Below are 16,834 nucleotides of genomic sequence, written 5' to 3' on the forward strand. Positions count from 1 at the left end.
AACCTTCTTGTTTTCTTCAATTTCTTGTTCATTTTTAAAATTCCTGCTACCACTGAAGGTATACAACCCGAAGAACACAATGAACACGATAAGAATGCGCTTGATTCCATAATACTTCATATCCTATTTGGCAATGCTGAGCTTTATTGTGTTCCCGGTGATTTTGGTTATCATCAAGAAAACCATGGAAAGTGGTTAGATATCAGCTCTAACATTAAACTCTCCACTCTTCTTCTTCCGAGAGGTGTCAAAAGGTATTCAAACTCTTGACTCAAGTAGAAGTATCGTAATTAGGGTTTAAGAAGACTTCTGTCGAAGCTGAAGGATCAACTCAAGCTTTTTACTCAAGTGAAAGTGTCAAAGTAATGGTTTCAAAACCAAAAACCAAAATCTTGGTCGACACCTTCAGGTATTACACTTTGGTTTGAGTTCTCTGCCACGGACATCTTCAGGGCTCGGCGATACGTCGTAAAAGTCGACAGGACACGATTTAAAGTCGTCACGATGAAATTTCAAGTCAGCGTGAGATTGATTTGCAAATCCTTTCCAACCTATATTCAATGGAATACACGACAAAGACAATATATTTCATGTTCAAACTGATGTTAGTTTTTTGCAAATATTCTTTTTGAATTTGATGCGTGCAACACATCCCAGAAAAGCTGGGACGCGGGCGTGTTTACCACACGTTTTCAATGGGAAACAGGTCTGGACTGCTGGCAGTCTAGTAACCGCACTTTTTTACTACGAAGCCACGCTGTTATAACACGTGCACATTACGGCTTGACATTGTTTTTCTGAAATAAGCAGGGCCGTCCGATGAAAAAGACGTTGCTTGGATGGCAGCATAACCTCTATGTACCTTTCAGCATGAATGGTGCCGTCACAGATGTGCACGTTACCCGTGCCATGGACACTAAGACGACCCCATACCATCGCGGATGTTGTCTCTTCAACTTTGCGCTGATAATCCGGATAGTCCTTTTCTTCTTTGGCCGGAGGACACTACGTGCATGATTTCCAAAACCGATTTGAAATATGGAGTGGCAGAGAAGTATGTTAGAATAATACAGGACATGTACGAAGGCAGCAGAACAGCGGTGAGGTGTGCTGTAGGAGTGACAGAAGAGTTTAAGGTGGAGGTGGGACTGCATCAGGGATCAGCCCTGAGCCCCTTCCTGTTTGCAGTGGTGATGGATAGGCTGACAGATGAGGTTAGACTGGAATCCCCGTGGACCGTGATGTTTGCAGATGACATTGTCATCTGCAGTGAAAGCAGGGAGCAGGTGGAGGAACGGTTAGAAAGATGGAGGCGTGCACTGGAAAGCAGAGGAATGAAGATGAGCCGAAGTAAAACAGAATATATGTGCATGAATGAGAGGGCTGGTGGGGGAAGAGTGAGGCGACAGGGAGAAGCGATAGAAAGGGTGGAGGACTTGAAATACTTGGGGTCAACCGTCCAGAGCAATGGTGAGTGTGGTCAGGAAGTGAAGAAACGGGTCCGAGCAGGTTGGAACGGGTGGAGGAAGGTCTCTGCTGGGATGAAGGGCAAAGTTTATAAAACAGTGGTGAGGCCAGCCATGATGGACGGATTCGAGACAGTGGCACTGAAGAGACAACAGGAAGCAGAGCTGGAGGTGGCGGAAATGAAGATGTTGAGGTTCGCTCTCGGAGTGACCAGGTTGGATAAAATTAGAAATGAGCTCATCAGCGGGAAAGCCACGGTTAGATGTTTTGGAGACAAAGTTAGAGAGAGCAGACTTGGACGGTTTGGACACGTCCAGAGGAGAAATAGTGAGTATATTGGTAGAAGGATGATGAGGCTGGAGCTGCCGGGCAAGAGAGCGAGAGGAAGACCAAAGAGAAGGTTGATGGACGTCGTGAGGGAAGACGTGAGGGCAGTTGGTGTTGCAGAGGAGGATGCAGGAGAAAGGCTTACATGGAAAAGGATGACGCGCTGTGGCGACCCCTAAAGGAAAATAAATATATTTTTTCTGAAAACCCAACGTAACATGCTTGAAGTCTTCTCAGTGTTGTTGTCTCCCCCTGCTGGACACCACAAACAACACAGCCACACTTTTCCTGTCCATAAAGCATTTTGGAAACCATGGTGCTTACATAGATGAAGAAAGGTGATTGATAGCGCGCACACACACGCACGCGCGCGCGCACACACACACAAACTCACATTCACGGCTGGTGTGGAACTGATTTACAAATTTACAAAAATGTCCAAAAAACAATTAGATCAGCATTCTTTTTACGTACGTAATATTTATCCATAAAGAACGTTATTTCTAGTTATTTAAAAGGCTACTCATTAAACTACAAAGTTGAATTTTAATTTAGAGCTTTCGAAACTCTCCCATCTTTTTAAAAATGATTATTATAAAGCTCAAACATTTTAAAAAGGGGTAGGAAGAAGTGCATCTTATGTCAAGGAGGTACTGTATGAGGTCTTAATAGTCCATATTTCAGTTGCAAGTTAATTTGTATGCATTTTTTTCATACATTTATTGATTTTCTTTCCCGCTTCTCCCCATGTGGGTCGCGGGCGTGCTGGAGCCTATCCCAGCTACCTTCGGGCGAGAGGCGGGGTACACCCTGAACTGGTCGCCAGCCAGTCGCAGCATTTATTTTTGGAACAAAAAAATGAAATCGATAGTCATGCCCAATAATATCAATCCATTTTGGAGCAATTGGTAAATAAGTAATTGCCTTTGGAATGCCCCCTTTTCATCACCAAAATCAAAACGCCCCCCACAGTCTTGTTATGACGTCAGTGGCAGAAGTGGAGACCAAATTCACTGTATAGAAAATGTACCATACTACAAAGTGGCACTATTTCGTCACATTTGATGTATTGTCGATGTTGGGTAGAATACTTTCACTCTTCAGGGGAAAAACAAAACAAAACAAAACGAAACACAGCTTTGTGCTTCTACTTGTGTGTCGTGTTTTCACAACGCGAGCCCCATTTTCACGTTTGTGTTTGAGCAACTGAAGACAAACTAAGACGAGATTCTCCTTAAGGCAGCATGAGAACACTCGAGGGTCGCATTCAATGTTTCGAGGAGCCAGGATCATTGCAATTAAGACTTCAGATTAGCCCAGTACTTACTTATGTACCCATATTTTTTTGCTGCTAGGTTCGTGTGTTTATTTTTTATTGTCACAAACCGAGTGCGGACTAAAATGTGACACGTGACAAGGTACTCCAGCTGCTTTTGGACAATTTGACTGCAATTTATTTCATTCGATGAGTTGATGTGTTAGCTGTTGAGTCCATTGTCAGTGTTATTTTTCCTTTCCGTCACGATTCACTGAAAAGCTCCACTCAATTCCATTTCGAGAGCACTTCGTAAACAACCTCAGCTCAAACTGCTTTCATGACTGAAGATCATTGATAGCACACACGCAAGCAATTTTTTTTATTCGACTTTAAAGTCAACTTTATTCACATTGTTACGATTCAAATGAGGCAAGAGCGACCACATAAATAAACACAGCGAAGAGGGAGGGGCCTATTTACATGATGTCGGCGGAGGGGGGAGGGACACAGTTGAGCGAGCAGCAGCAGGCTGTTTTTTTGTTTCTCTCGTATGAAGTATTTGCACTTTTACTGCTTTGCTATCCAGTTGACTTGAAAGAAGATGAAGAGGAGGAAGAATAGAAGATGAGGAGCTACATGATTACACGAAAGATGAAGATGACAAGAAATGCGCAGTCACAATGCCGGAAGTCAAGTAGTCAGTAGTCAATGTCGGCCTAGCGCGCGCATGTGTGTGCGTGTGTGTGTGTGTGTGTGTGCAGAATTTGCATTGCGAGTCTACTCGTTCTTCTTCTCTTTGTTCTTGATCAGCTTGTTGATTTCTCTCTTAGCCATGGCGGCGTACTTGGACAAGACGCCGTGCTGGTTGAGGCCCGGCAGCAGCATCATCAAACTCACTGAAACAAACCATAACAACAACGGGGATTTTCCATAGAGTGGACCAAGATAGTTCCCGAAAATGTTGACAGAAAATCCTTTTGCTGTGATTAGGGAGTCAAGAACGAGTAACTCAATCCGAACGCAGTCGATAGTAGCGGTGGTTCACGAACAACTCGTTCAAACGAACCGATCTTTTGAGTGAACGCCTTTTTCAGCCAAGAAAGTTCCCTGCGCACGGCAAAAAGATTGGGGACTGCTGCCCTTGCCAAATCAGCTGATCGCGTGGTCCCATACTGCAACTCCAATGGCACCCTGTGCCCACTTGATGAAGAGAATTCATCAAATGCGCATATTTGGACTAAATGTTTGTTGAGAGGTGGCTCTTCCACGTTGTTTGGATTTGTGCTATGTCTCTCTATAATAATAAAAAGTAGGGGGGGGAGGGGGGGGGAAAGGTACATTTATGGTAAATAAATAAAATAAAAATTGAAAAGATCTGAATTTAATGACTGGTAAATGACTTAATTCAATTTGTCATCAAAAAAAGTTACAATAAACTTACATATTTTTTGACCCCGTCTATGAATGAGCTGGCCCCTCTGTCTAGAAGCAAATGTAACTGTCGAACACAAGTCTGGCAGTCATTTCTAATAAAGTAGACACTGCGCCTTTCACCGTTAAGTGTTCAGCTGTCTGGCGTGTCAACCGTGCGCTCACTCACCAATCAGATAGGTCAGGAAGAGGTTGTGCACCTGCTGTCCGATCCAGGCCACCGTCAACAGGCCGCTAATCACCGACGCGAAGTACTGAAAACAACACGAGATCACACCAGGCCGCACGGTCAGCAGTGATATTTTGGGCCCACGGGAGGACAGTTGGAGGTCTTTTTATTTTTATTTTTCCCCACCATCTTTGGCTTCTCCTCCTTGAGCGTGCACAGGCGGCGCCACCAGCCCAGCAGGCGACGCTGCATTTTCACCACATTGCCGCAGATCTCGTGGAAACGCTGCTGCTGCTCCGTGGTCCTGATGTGCCCACGCACACGCACACAAACAGTGAACACATGTGATCTCGCATGCAGACTGTTTAACAAACATTTGCGAAAGAATGGGTCGCTCTCAGGAGCTCAGTGAATTCCAGCGTGGAACAATAGTAGCGATAGAGTGACAAATATCTGAGCACAGTGAAAATTGTAACTATTAAGTTGAGCCAACATGTTTCACAGTGTGGTGAGTGAGACTCGTGACGGTGTGTCCAATTTCGGAATTTATAAAGCTCGCGACACACAAGGCCAGCGAGTGTTGTGTGCTCCGGCGCTTCTCAGCCTTACAAACGTACAACAAAACATTTAACTATACAGGCAGTGTTTTACGTGACAAGCAGATAGCATGAGTCTCCAGGGCTCGTAAGATTCGTCTCCCTCGCAGAGCTGGAGCACAGATATCAGGAGGAGATCATTCACCGTGAAAAAGACGGCGACTTTCAACCACCGTGTCTTATATCGAGAGACTGTTAATGCAGCATTCAAACATGCACTCGCGAAAGTGCGACGCATATTAGCCTGTTATTTTGTCGTTCCAACTTGGTTACGCTCTGCTATAACATGGTTCCAGCCAGACCTGTGTGACAAGTGCGCCGCATCGCCCAATCACTTATTTCGGTGTTTCAGACACACAGGAAGTACTGACTCACACAGGTGTGGACGCGGACAAACAGGACATAGGGATGCAGTCACAGAGGAAGTAGACGCAAGCCCGCAGGAAGTAAGCCTTGTCACGTTCTCACCACTTGTTGGAGCCAAAGACTCTGGGCGCCAGCTTTGGCACCAGGTAGTCGGCCAGGCACAGCAGCATGACGCCACTCGACACGCCCGTCAGCACCGACGGGTCCAAATAGTAAATGAGCCTGAGAGGGGGAACAGGAAGTTGAGGTACAGCGGACACAAGCCAGATTCACAATCATAGCCTTGCCACCAGATTTGGCGGACCTAGATAGTTCCTAACATGTCCACTGAATATCCCTTTGTAGTGATTCGGGAGTTGGGAACGAGTGTATGATTTGTGTTCGGAATCATTCAACATTCCCTAATCACTGTATAAAATGTTTTGACGTATTGGACTTTATGGTCAACTAAAAAGCAACAGTGATTTGGAAATAGGGAATGAGGTAATGATGTCAAACAAAGTGACGGCATGGAAAATAGAAGTCTTTTTGTGTAAACTTCTGTGACCTACTGTTTCAACTTTCATGTAGCATCACCCACTGAAGCCGATTATCTGCATTTTCTTTCCCTGATTTGCTGGTTGCAGACGTGCGAACACCAAAGGCATGAAAAAGGTGACAAAAAACAAACATTGCAGGGAGAGGCGGAGAATTCTTTTGAATCGGACATAAATTAAGCAATCGAGAAGACTCTGAAGAGTACAATAAGGCAAAATACATTTCTTCACACAGAAAAATATTTATTTACACCACTCAAGTACAAGAGTTTACAAATTTAAGATGAAAATGAATTTGTATTCTGGCCTCCACCTGCACCTGCTGCCTGCTTCAAGCTGAATAACACGAATAGCATCCTCCTCTTTAAGCACTCTCATTCTGGAAAAGAATGGACTAAAATGTCTGCGACTTATCCAAAGCAGGTTCTGAACGCATAGGCGTGTGTGGAATGGATCTGTCTGCCAGTGTTCAAGGCCTACGACGACAGCGACGGTGACTGGGACGCGATGCAACCCCACCCCGGAAAGACTCATCCGATCGTTACCATTCGCGTAAATGGCCTATTTGGAGTTCAGAACGGCGAATTTCCCCGAAAGGCGACTCATTTGCATGTACGCAGTTGCTCTCTATCTCAGCGCAGTTCCTGGTTGCACTGCTAGCCAGTAATACTACTGCATGCTCTCTCTCTCTCTCTCTCTCTCTCTCTGTTCCAGCTCTCTTTAGCTCTCCCCCCTTCCCTCCCCACCCACAAGGGGATTTTTCTTTGCCTCCATCGCCTCGCGCTTGCTCATGTGGGCTTCAGTTGGTGTTCTAATAATTGAGTGGCATTTTAGACGTGCTCCATGTGAGACAACTTCTCTTGTGATTTGCTGCTATAATCAATCAAATTTAATTGGGAATCATTCACTTTAAAGGCGATAATATACTCAATACACATTCCAATAGCACTACTAATTGGCCAACTCACTATATAGGGCACTATCTATAGCAGACACGGAGAGATTCTCAACACAGCCGAGCTGATTGGCCAAGAGACTCACAGGAAGAGCACAGTGGTGGTGGCTATCAGCACTCCAGGAAACCACGCCTTCTCCCAGCGCAGGACACGGTCCCCCACCAGGATCACCTCGCCCCACGCCTGAAGCTGCTCCTCCAGCTGTGCAGTTTCCTGCGCCTGCACATATTATAATCACATTCAATTATATCCCGTCATATATTACTGTATATTGCAACATATCTTTTTTTTTTTTATAGCGCTTATCTTCATTTGGGTCACAGGTGAGCTGGAGCCTTAGCTAGCCAACTAGCTGTAATGTACAGTATATTAGCAATAGCGCACCTGCCTTGACTCACGTATGATTTTAAGTGCTATCCCATTCTAAATCCGTATGGTTTAATATGTTGGTCTACCCTTTACAGCTACAAATCTTGTGGGAAGGCTTTCAACAAGGTTTAGTACTGAGTCGGTGAGAATTTTTGCCCATTCTTCCAGGAGCCAAGAAGGCCTGGCTCACTGTCCACTCGAAATCAACCCAAAGGTGTTCTATCGGGTTGAGGGCAGGACTGTGCAGGCCAGTCAGGTTCACCCATACCAAATTCTCTCATCAATGTCTTTATGGACCTTGCTTTGTGCACCGGTGCACAGACATGTTGGAACAGGAAGGGGTAATCCTCAAACTGTTTGACTTTCCAAAATCTCTTGGTATGCCGAGGCAGTCAGTTCCTTTAACTGGCGCTCAGGGGCTAATATTTGGGAGAGTTCAGAATTTGTGGGAACAGTTTGGAAATGGCCCCTTCCTGTTCCAGCATGGCTGCGGTGTTAATTGAGGAATACAAAACAAGTCTCTGGAGTCTAGAACAAGCTATTTTGGTACAGTAACTTTTTTTTTTTTTTGCAACTAGGAAGGACACTAATTGCTCCCGGCTCCTGAAAGCTACTCGCCTATGATTACTGTACGTCAACAATGTCACCATGACCAAGCGCACCGGCGTGGCAAGTTTGGATAAACAAACTCACATTTTCACATTTTCACGCTTCCTTATATTTATTTACAATAACTTACTGTACTGTACTGGGTGTTTTAGGGCACAAAAAAACTACCTAAGTTTGTACTGTACAGTTACATTGGTGCATATGGCCACCACAAGAATAATAAAATAAAAAATATTTTTTTTTTAAAAAGGGGGTCGGCGGGGCTTCAAAGTAAACGGACATCCCCCTGGCCCCTAGATCTGAAATCTGAAAGTACAAAGCACTTGCCAAGTGGAACAGTAATAGCTTCATTTTACATTACACAATTTTCTGGGGAGCTTTTAAGCACGTGTATGTGCGTCTGTAAACGAGACGCGCTCCCTGTGCGTTCGTGCACACACACACAAGCACAAGCACACACACACACGCACACGCACACACACACACACACCGCCTTGATCCTCTTTGCCCGTTGCACGACGCTCGTTATTGAACAAGGAAAAGACAACATTTCTAAGTACAATGGGTGCGGAAAGTACTCAGACCCTCTTAAATTTGTTACTCTTTTTACATTTCAGCCATTTGCTAAAATCATTTAAGTTCATTTTTTTGCACAATGTACAGACAGCACCCCATATTGACAGAAAAAATACATAATTGTTGAAATGTTCGCAGATGTATTCAAAGAGCAAAACTGAAATATCACACAGCCAAAAGTATTCAGACCCTTTGCTCAGTATTTAGTCAAAGCACCCTTTTGAGCTAATACAGCCATGAGCCTTTTTGGGAATGATGCAACAAGTTTTTTCACACCTGGATTTGGGGATCCTCTGCCATTCCTCCTTGCAGATCCTCTCCAGTTCTGTCAGGTTGGATGGTGAACATTGGTGAACAGCCATTTTCAGGTCTCCCAGAGATGCTCAATTGAGTTTATGTCAGGGCTCTGGCTGGGCCATTCAAGAACAGTCACGGAGTTGTTCTGAAGCCACTCCTTCTTTAAGCCACAGTGATTTTTGGGTTCTTCTTTACCTCTCTTACCAAGGCTCTTCTCCTCTGATGGCTCAGTTTGACCGGACAGCTAGCTCGAGCAAGGGTTCTGATCGTCCCAAACGTCTTCCATTTCAGGATTATGGAGGCCACTGGGCTCTTAGGAACATAAAGTGCAGCAGAATGTTTTTTGTAACCTTGGCCAGATCTGTGCCTTGCCACAATTCTGTCTCTGAGCTCTTCAGGCAGTTCCTTTGGCCTCACAATTCCCATTTGCTCTGACAAGCACTGTGAGTTGTAAGGTCTTCTGTAGACAGCGGTGTGGCTTTCCTAATCAAGTGCAATCAGTATAATCAAACACAGCTGGATTCCAGTGAAGGTGTAGAACCATCTCAAGGATGATCAGAAGAAATGGACAGCACCCGAGTTCAATATACGAGTGTTACAGCAAAGGGTCTGAATACTTATGGCTGTGTGATATTTCAGTTTTTCTTTTTTAATAAATCAGCAAAAGTTTCAACAATTCCGTTTTTTTCTGTCAATATGGGGTCCTGTGTGTACATTAATGATGAAAAAAAAATAACTTAAATGATTTTAACAAATGGCTGCAATATAACAAAGAGTGAAAAACTTAAGGGGGTCTGAAAACTTTCCGTACCCACTCCAAGTCTGCAAAGCTAAATATAAAAGTCGCCTCGCTGAATGGCATCGTCAACGAGTCGAGAGAACGTCAGATAGGTTCGCAATTGTGACACATTCAAACGACTTGGCTTCAAATAGACGGTTAACAAGGAGGAATTATTTTGTGATACGCAAGCTCGTGGTCATAAATCTATAGTGTCGTTTGTAGAGGAGCGGAGTATGCACCAAAAAAAAGGAGTTAAAACAGAAGTTATTCAATAAATGAGGTTTGCTCAAACATTGTCCTGGACACAAAATTATTATAGTACAAGACGTGTACTTAATCAGTAAGAACTGTTTGTTTTTAAACTCATTTAGGTAACATTTTATTCAACTTTTATGTGTAATATATTTGAATTGAGTCGTTATTTTCGTATCGTTATTTTAAATGTTCCTATATATAACGCAGTGTTAATGTTCAAAATGTGCACAATGTTAGAGTGGCTTACAATATGATGATGATTATGTTTTAAATGTCTCGTTTTGATTAACATTGAGGCCAAGTACTCGACTGTATTTAATTTTTGGTCATTTTGGTGGTCGTTGGAGGACTACGTTGTTTTTTAAAAATTATTATTTGGTAATTTTTTAATTATTATTATTTTTTTTTTATTAGGTGGAACTTGGTGTAAAAACGTATTTTGAGAACCACTACATTAGCGCAATTGTTGCGTTCAAACATCAGAGCAGTCATGTGTGGGCGAGCCCGCAAGTCACACGCTCAGCTTGTGGACATGGCTCGGGGGATAGCTGCTTCTTAGCATGTTAGCCCGCTGACGTTAGCAGCGGTCATCGTCACGGTCGAGTAGCAGCTGCAAGTTAACAGAAAATAAGAATATGCTTTAAATTAACCAACAGCGTGATAGGCAGGAGGCCCGATGATAGCCACCAGGAGCTAACAGCAGAGGCCCGAAAAGCAGCAAAAACCGCAGACAAGCTAACCTTCGAGAAGTAACAACGTCATCTTCGTACTAACCAGCATGTTCGCGCTCTTGTTGTCTCCTTCGACCATGGCTGTTCAAGTTGAAAGTTGTTTTAAATGTGTTTTTAATATCTTTTATATATATATATAAAAAAAAAAAAAAAAAAGCAATTTGAATAGACACACAAAGGCAGTTTCAGTCAGGCTTGACTTCAGTATCACTAACGGTCGTTAGTGGGAAGACTCACACATTTGCAGCTCGGGCTAGCGCATTCTGTGGTTCCGGCATAAGGTCTTGGCTCCTCGCGGCATGACACGTCACTTCCGGCTCACAGCCTGCTCATCTCGGCTCATCTCGGCATATTCGATTTGTTGCTCATTCCACGACATCAGATGTGCTTTGAAACGACTTGTTGTTTTTGATAACGGTGAATAAACAGTATATGACCTGACAGCCTGCGACAAAAGGGGCGCTAGGCATTATGGGATGTGTAGTTTCACCTCGATTAACAGATTCATTAAAAAAAACAACTTTCTATCCGCATGGGTCACAGCCGTGTAAAATAAAACAAAGTCTGGACAGTGACAGGAGAGCGCGCCATATTGTTACCCAGTCTAACTTAACCTCACAATGCAACGCAACGGACTACAATAGTTCCAACATTTTAAGGGATATTTTTGACAGACACCTCAGAATATGTGTATATTATGTTAATCTGATATATTCCACAGATTGATAGATTCCACTGGCTTCCCCCAGTAGTCTGCAAGTGGAGGTGTCCCACAGGGTGGCTAGTGTGCATCCAATAAACACCCGCGGTGCTGTTGCAGGTCTTTCCCGTCCTTAATCTAATATTAATATGATCGCAATTGGGAATGTCACAGTTTGACTAATTCACTCGTGTGATGTGTAAGGATTCAAGGACCAACACACATTTACATATGATGTGGCACAAAATTTGATACCCACGGTCCAACATTAGCATACAAACAAACAACCATTTGCACTCACATTCACACCTACGGGCAATTTAGAGTTAGCAATTAACCTAGCATATTTTACCCACCCGTGAACTATATTTTAAAACAATATATATAATACTATAAATAAATCAAACGTACAAATATAGCAGTGAAAGATACGTTCTGAAATAAAAATACAAAATTTAACTGACATTTAGTGGGAGGGGAAAAAAGCTGAGTGATGCATTATTAGTTCATTAGATTTAATGAAGTCATTTCATTTCGTGTCACCACACAAGAACACCCGTGTGTGTGTGTGTGTGTGTCAGAGGTCCTCCTCTGGTCCCCCCACCCTCTGCTGGCGGGGCGCCCCCCCTCTCGGTGCTCGAGCATCCCATCGGAGGTGTTGAGGGGGTCCTCCGTGGGCCAAGTGCTGCGGGCCCCTTCTGCGGGCCCGCTGTGCGCGCCCCGCTGCGGTGTGTTTGTCAAATGAAGAAGAGTGACTTCCTGTTTGATGAAGAGTCAAGTGAGCGCACACGTCCTCACACGTGGCGCGGGGCGCTCCCTCGGTGGGGTCCGACGACAGACAGAGCGAGTCCAGGTGTTCTGAGATGGGGACGCCTCCTCTGGTGTGACACGTTCGGGGCCCCGCGCTTCCTCTCCTGGGACCCCTGCCGTGGCTGTGGCGCTTGCGGGCCTGAGGCTGACCATGAGGCTGCCAGTGAGTGCCCGAGCAGTGCGTTGGCCGTGGAGCAAAGTGATGCAATGGCGGCGGAAGCTCACAGGCGGCGGCTAGGGGTGGGTCCTCGCCGCCACCATCAGGAGGAGGCGCCTGCGGAGGAACCCAAACATCACTGTCAACATCCAGGGTTAACAGGACGTGTTGTCATCACACCAGAACCTTGATGATGTCCCAACAAGCTTCTACTAACAACCTTCTACGGGGTACTAATGAGGATGTAACTAGGTTCTACAAGGTCCTAACAAGTTTCTACAAGGTTCTCTCAAACTTCTCACAAAATGTTCTAATAAGGTTCAAAGAAGCGTCAACAAGGTTCTGACGGTACTAATGAGGGCTGTCACAAAGTTCTACAAGGTCTTAACAAGCCTCATCGAGTTTGCTATAAGTTCCTAACAAGGTTCTACAATCCCCCCCCCCAAAAAAACACACATTTCTAAAATGTTCTACAATGTTCTAAGTAAGGGTCTATAATGTTCTAAAAAGATTCTACAGTCTTCTGAAAATATTCTACAATGTACATCTACAGGCTTCTAACCAGCTTCTAAATGTTTTTACATGCTTCTAACCAGGAGCTAAACAGTTCTGATAGACTCACGAAGTTCCAACAAGCTTCTACGAGATCCTAACAAGCTTACAAGGGGTTCTACATCTAACAAGGTTCTACAATGTTTTGACAAATTTCAATAAAGTTCTACAATGTTCTATTAGGCTTTCACAATGTTCTGAGTAAGTCAGTAGCTAAGTAACTAACCTTCTACGAGGTTCTAAAATGTACTGATAAGCTTCTGACGGGTACGAATGAGGTTGTAATACAGTTCTACAAGGTTCTAACATGCTTCTACAAGATCTTAGTAAACATTTTACGATGTTCTACAATTTCAGGTTCTGACAAGTTTCTTACAATTACTAATGCGGTTGTAACAGAGTTGTACAAACTCAGAACACGGTTCTTTGAGGTTCTACAAGCTTCTAACAAGGTTCTGACAAGTTACTACAAGGTTCTACCAAGCTTCAACTAGGTTCTCACAAGCTTTCTAGAAGGTTCTAACAAGGCTCTGACAGGGTTCTAGAGGCTTCTGCAAGATTCTGTCAAGTGTCACCAATCATCTACGGTTTAGCAAGGTCCTGAAAGTTCTAACGAGGCTCGAAAGAAGCTTCCATGCTCTGAAAATGTTCTCGGAAGGTTCTAAGAATGTTGTAACAAAGATGAGCGCTGTCCTGGCATTGAGGATCACATGACGCATGGTCATCACCTCATTGATATGTATGAGGAAACGATTGGACTCCTCCTTGGGATCGATGACGCCTCCTCGACAGCGCTGTCTGTCCAGAACCCTCTCAAGTTCTCTCCACTTCTGCTGGAAGTCGGAGCAGATGGCGGCGGCGTCCAGCTGGGTGGTGATGATGAACACACTTTAATTTTCTCTTCCTGTCTCGTGGGGCGTTAACTTCCTGTCTCACCTCGGGCAGCTGCGGTGCGATGCTGGCCATCAGCTGGTCTAGGTCGTAGGTCAGAGGCTCACGGCACACGGGACAGACCACCGTCAGCTCCTAGGGGACACAGAACATTTGGGTATGGGATTAAAATAAGATCTCAGATTGTGTTCACAAACACAGTCGCTTTTTGGAAGCCGTACGTCACATGACCGGTTATAGCGTGACGCCGTTGATCATGTCCAACCTGATTCTGCGTGGCCGTCTTGTCCTTGGCCATCTCCCGCTGGCGGACGCGTATCTCCTCCTCCGAGTGGCGAGCGTATCGACCCAAGCAGTGCGAGTGGAAGTAGTGATAACAGCGCGTCTTGCTGAACGACTCCCCCTCCTGGACAGGCAAACAGGAAGTATGTCACCACAATAAAAGTTTCCAATGACAAATCCAAATCCACAGCAAAAGGACCAAAGGCTAAAGGTGACCTTGAATCCGTAGAGGCAGATGACACAGTTCCCGTGAGGGATGTTGCTTTCAGTCAGTATTTCTTTGGCTTTCTGGAGGACAAAATGAAAAAGAAAAGCGTTTGAAAAAGTTGGAACTTCCTATTTGAGGTCAAGGTTAAAGGCGGTAACCTCAATCAGCTGATACAAGACGGGCGAGCCGACACACGACTCGGCTTCAAGCTCAAGACTCTGCTGAAGGCTGCAACACATCATCATCATGTTCTAACAAGCATTTCACAGGGTTCTAATGAGCTTTAACAACATTTTAAACATTTAACAAGGTTGTATGTTGTGTTCACATGTGTCGATAAGGTTTTAATATCTCTTAACAGGGTTCTAATAAACATTAACAAGGTTCAAATGAGCATTAACAAGGTTCTAAGATGCTTTAAGATTCTATGAGGTTCTGAGCGTTGACAAGGTTCTAATAAGCCTTAACTACATTCTATGAGGTTCCAAAAAGCTCGGATGTTCTAGTACGCTTCTAACACATTTAACAAGGTTCTAGTGTGCACTTCAAATATATCTTAAGGTTCTAATGAACATTAACAAGGTTCTACAAAGCTTTAACAAAACTCTTGGACATTGAATGTTCTAATATGCTTTAACAAGATTCTGAGGTTATATAAATTTGTATGTATATTCTAAATATTCTACCAAGGTAATAATAGGCTTTAAGAAGGTTCTCCGAGGTGATAACAAGGTTAGTCGGAGCGTGTCACCTGCTGATCTTGTCGTCAGAGAGTCCTCTTGGGTTGTGTATGGAGATGTCAGGAGACGAACAAGGATACTGAACACATACGCAGCAAGTAGACAACATGGGAGTTAATATTATCAATTTGGAAAATGAAAAGACGACGATGATGATGATGATGGTGGTGGTGGTGGTGGTGGTGATCATGTGTGCGTCACCTGGTCGTCGAGGGTCAACGTCAAGTTTAGTCGGACAAACTGGGATCCGGAATCTTCGGCTGTGGACGGGTACAAAACCAGACTCACCTCCCAGCGCCTGAAGACAAGTTAACAACAACAATAACATTGATATCAATAAACATGTTGTGAGGATTCCGCTTGAGCTTCATCATAACGTTGCTCACCTGTCCTGTGTCCTGGTGACGCGCAGGTCATCCAAGTAGATGGACTGCAGCACCTCAATCTCACACAGAACCCTGACCAAAAACAAGGAGAAGAAAAAGGAGGGCAGTGAAAGAAGGCTAGCTTTAGCTCGTTAGCTGGAAGGTTTGCGTGGCCAGCAATCTCCGCCACTCTTTATGTAACGTAAAACACCCAAACAAACATCTGAAGTTCGAACGCCTGATGCGACTTGATGTCATCGAGTTTTTGGGTTTTGATTGAAACAAGTTGTGCACAAACTCACTCGCTCTCCGTCGCCGCCATGATTGTTTGCCTCAAGACGCCACTAGAACCGCTACTTCTTCTTCTGTTGACTCTTTATGACTGAGACTTGACGTCTTTGTGAGGCGAGCGCCCCCTTCCCGTCAACGACTCACGTTAACAAGGGTCAGTAGGGCTCGAGCAGCGACAGTGAGAAACTTGCGGAAGGACAATACTTTAAAGTGATTATACAGTAATTACCTTTATTTTCCACTGCATCGTGGGATTTTGGTTGACGTCACACAGAGGGTTACTGTTATTTTTAAAATTGATGTTAAGTTCTCTAAACCCCCAAAAAACGTTGGTGCAGAAATAAAGTAACGTACTGCATATCAATTTGAAATGTCACTCTAGCAGGCAAACTGCAGACTTGGAAGAACTCTGAAAAATACTATATCAAGAATTTTATTGTAAAGTCAGTTTACTCTGTTATTTTATAAAACAAATATATAAGCTAAGCGTAGCTAAGCTAAGTGTGACCTGGTGACTTATCCGAGGCCTTAGAGACACGCTTGTACTGCCTTGTGATTGCTCAAATTGGCCTACTTTCTTCTGCCAGCCAAAAGAGCTCCTGTTCTCCTTGCATGATCATCAACACCACAATGAATAAAAACATGGATTTAAGAAAATAGCGTAACTCTCTGTTTATAGAGTGACGTCGACCAAAATCCCATGATGCAGTGGAAACAATATTTAATGAAAGTATCATCACTTTACAACCCCAATTCCAATAAAGTTGGGACATTGTGTTAAACATAAATAAAAACAGAATACGCAATACTTGGAATGATTGGTGGGTGAGTACAATGTCTCAAGTGGTGCATGACCCCAGAATCCAATTTATACTACTCTCCTCACACCTTTTATTATTAGTATTATTTTTTTTCAAATTTACCGTAACTTACTGCCAGCAATGTTCTAATGAGCTTCCGATATGCTTTAACGTGATTCTACCATGTTCTAACATTTTTTCACAATGTTCTCCAAGGTTGTAATTAGCTTCAACAATGTTCTACAAGGCTCCAATATGCTTTGACAAGGTTTACAAGGCTCCAAAAGACTTTAACAAGGTTTTACAGTGTTGTT

General features: G+C 43.9%; 2 protein-coding genes across 2 annotated transcripts; both read right to left on the reverse strand.

Moving 5' to 3' along the window:
• Positions 1-3,432: 3,432 nt before the first annotated feature.
• On the reverse strand, positions 3,433-11,096 carry arl6ip1 (ADP-ribosylation factor-like 6 interacting protein 1). Its single transcript, XM_061701285.1, has 6 exons — positions 10,768-11,096; positions 7,192-7,325; positions 5,717-5,836; positions 4,839-4,956; positions 4,653-4,737; positions 3,433-3,948 (listed from the first exon to the last, which is right to left on the reverse strand). The coding sequence occupies exons 1-6, from the start codon at positions 10,801-10,803 to the stop codon at positions 3,830-3,832; spliced, it is 612 nt and encodes a 203-aa protein (XP_061557269.1). The 5' UTR covers positions 10,804-11,096; the 3' UTR covers positions 3,433-3,829.
• Positions 11,097-11,769: 673 nt separating this feature from the next.
• On the reverse strand, positions 11,770-15,797 carry rnf25 (ring finger protein 25). Its single transcript, XM_061700514.1, has 10 exons — positions 15,732-15,797; positions 15,451-15,522; positions 15,266-15,362; positions 15,076-15,143; positions 14,483-14,552; positions 14,333-14,404; positions 14,100-14,240; positions 13,880-13,969; positions 13,672-13,809; positions 11,770-12,508 (listed from the first exon to the last, which is right to left on the reverse strand). Exons 1-10 carry the CDS (start codon positions 15,749-15,751, stop codon positions 12,002-12,004), a joined length of 1,275 nt encoding a protein of 424 aa, XP_061556498.1. The 5' UTR covers positions 15,752-15,797; the 3' UTR covers positions 11,770-12,001.
• Between the last annotated feature and the right edge of the window lie 1,037 nt (positions 15,798-16,834).

The sequence above is a fragment of the Phycodurus eques genome, chromosome 16, assembly GCF_024500275.1.
Source record: "Phycodurus eques isolate BA_2022a chromosome 16, UOR_Pequ_1.1, whole genome shotgun sequence".
In the NCBI taxonomy this organism is placed as follows: domain Eukaryota; kingdom Metazoa; phylum Chordata; class Actinopteri; order Syngnathiformes; family Syngnathidae; genus Phycodurus; species Phycodurus eques.

What these genes read in the sequence shown, in the direction of transcription:
- rnf25 (XM_061700514.1), bottom strand. Translation starts at nt 15,751, where the DNA reads ATGGCGGCGACGGAGAGCGA. An exon ending in AGACGGCCACGCAGAATCAG is followed by an intron (nt 13,970 to 14,099) that starts GTTGGACATGAT and finishes TGTGTCCCCTAG; the next exon opens with GAGCTGACGGTGGTCTGTCC. An exon ending in TCGCACCGCAGCTGCCCGAG is followed by an intron (nt 13,810 to 13,879) that starts GTGAGACAGGAA and finishes ATCACCACCCAG; the next exon opens with CTGGACGCCGCCGCCATCTG.
- arl6ip1 (XM_061701285.1), bottom strand. Translation starts at nt 10,803, where the DNA reads ATGGTCGAAGGAGACAACAAGAGCGCGAACATGCTG. An exon ending in ACAAGAGCGCGAACATGCTG is followed by an intron (nt 7,326 to 10,767) that starts GTTAGTACGAAG and finishes TAATATGTGCAG; the next exon opens with GCGCAGGAAACTGCACAGCT. An exon ending in CTTCCTGACCTATCTGATTG is followed by an intron (nt 3,949 to 4,652) that starts GTGAGTGAGCGC and finishes GGTTTGTTTCAG; the next exon opens with TGAGTTTGATGATGCTGCTG.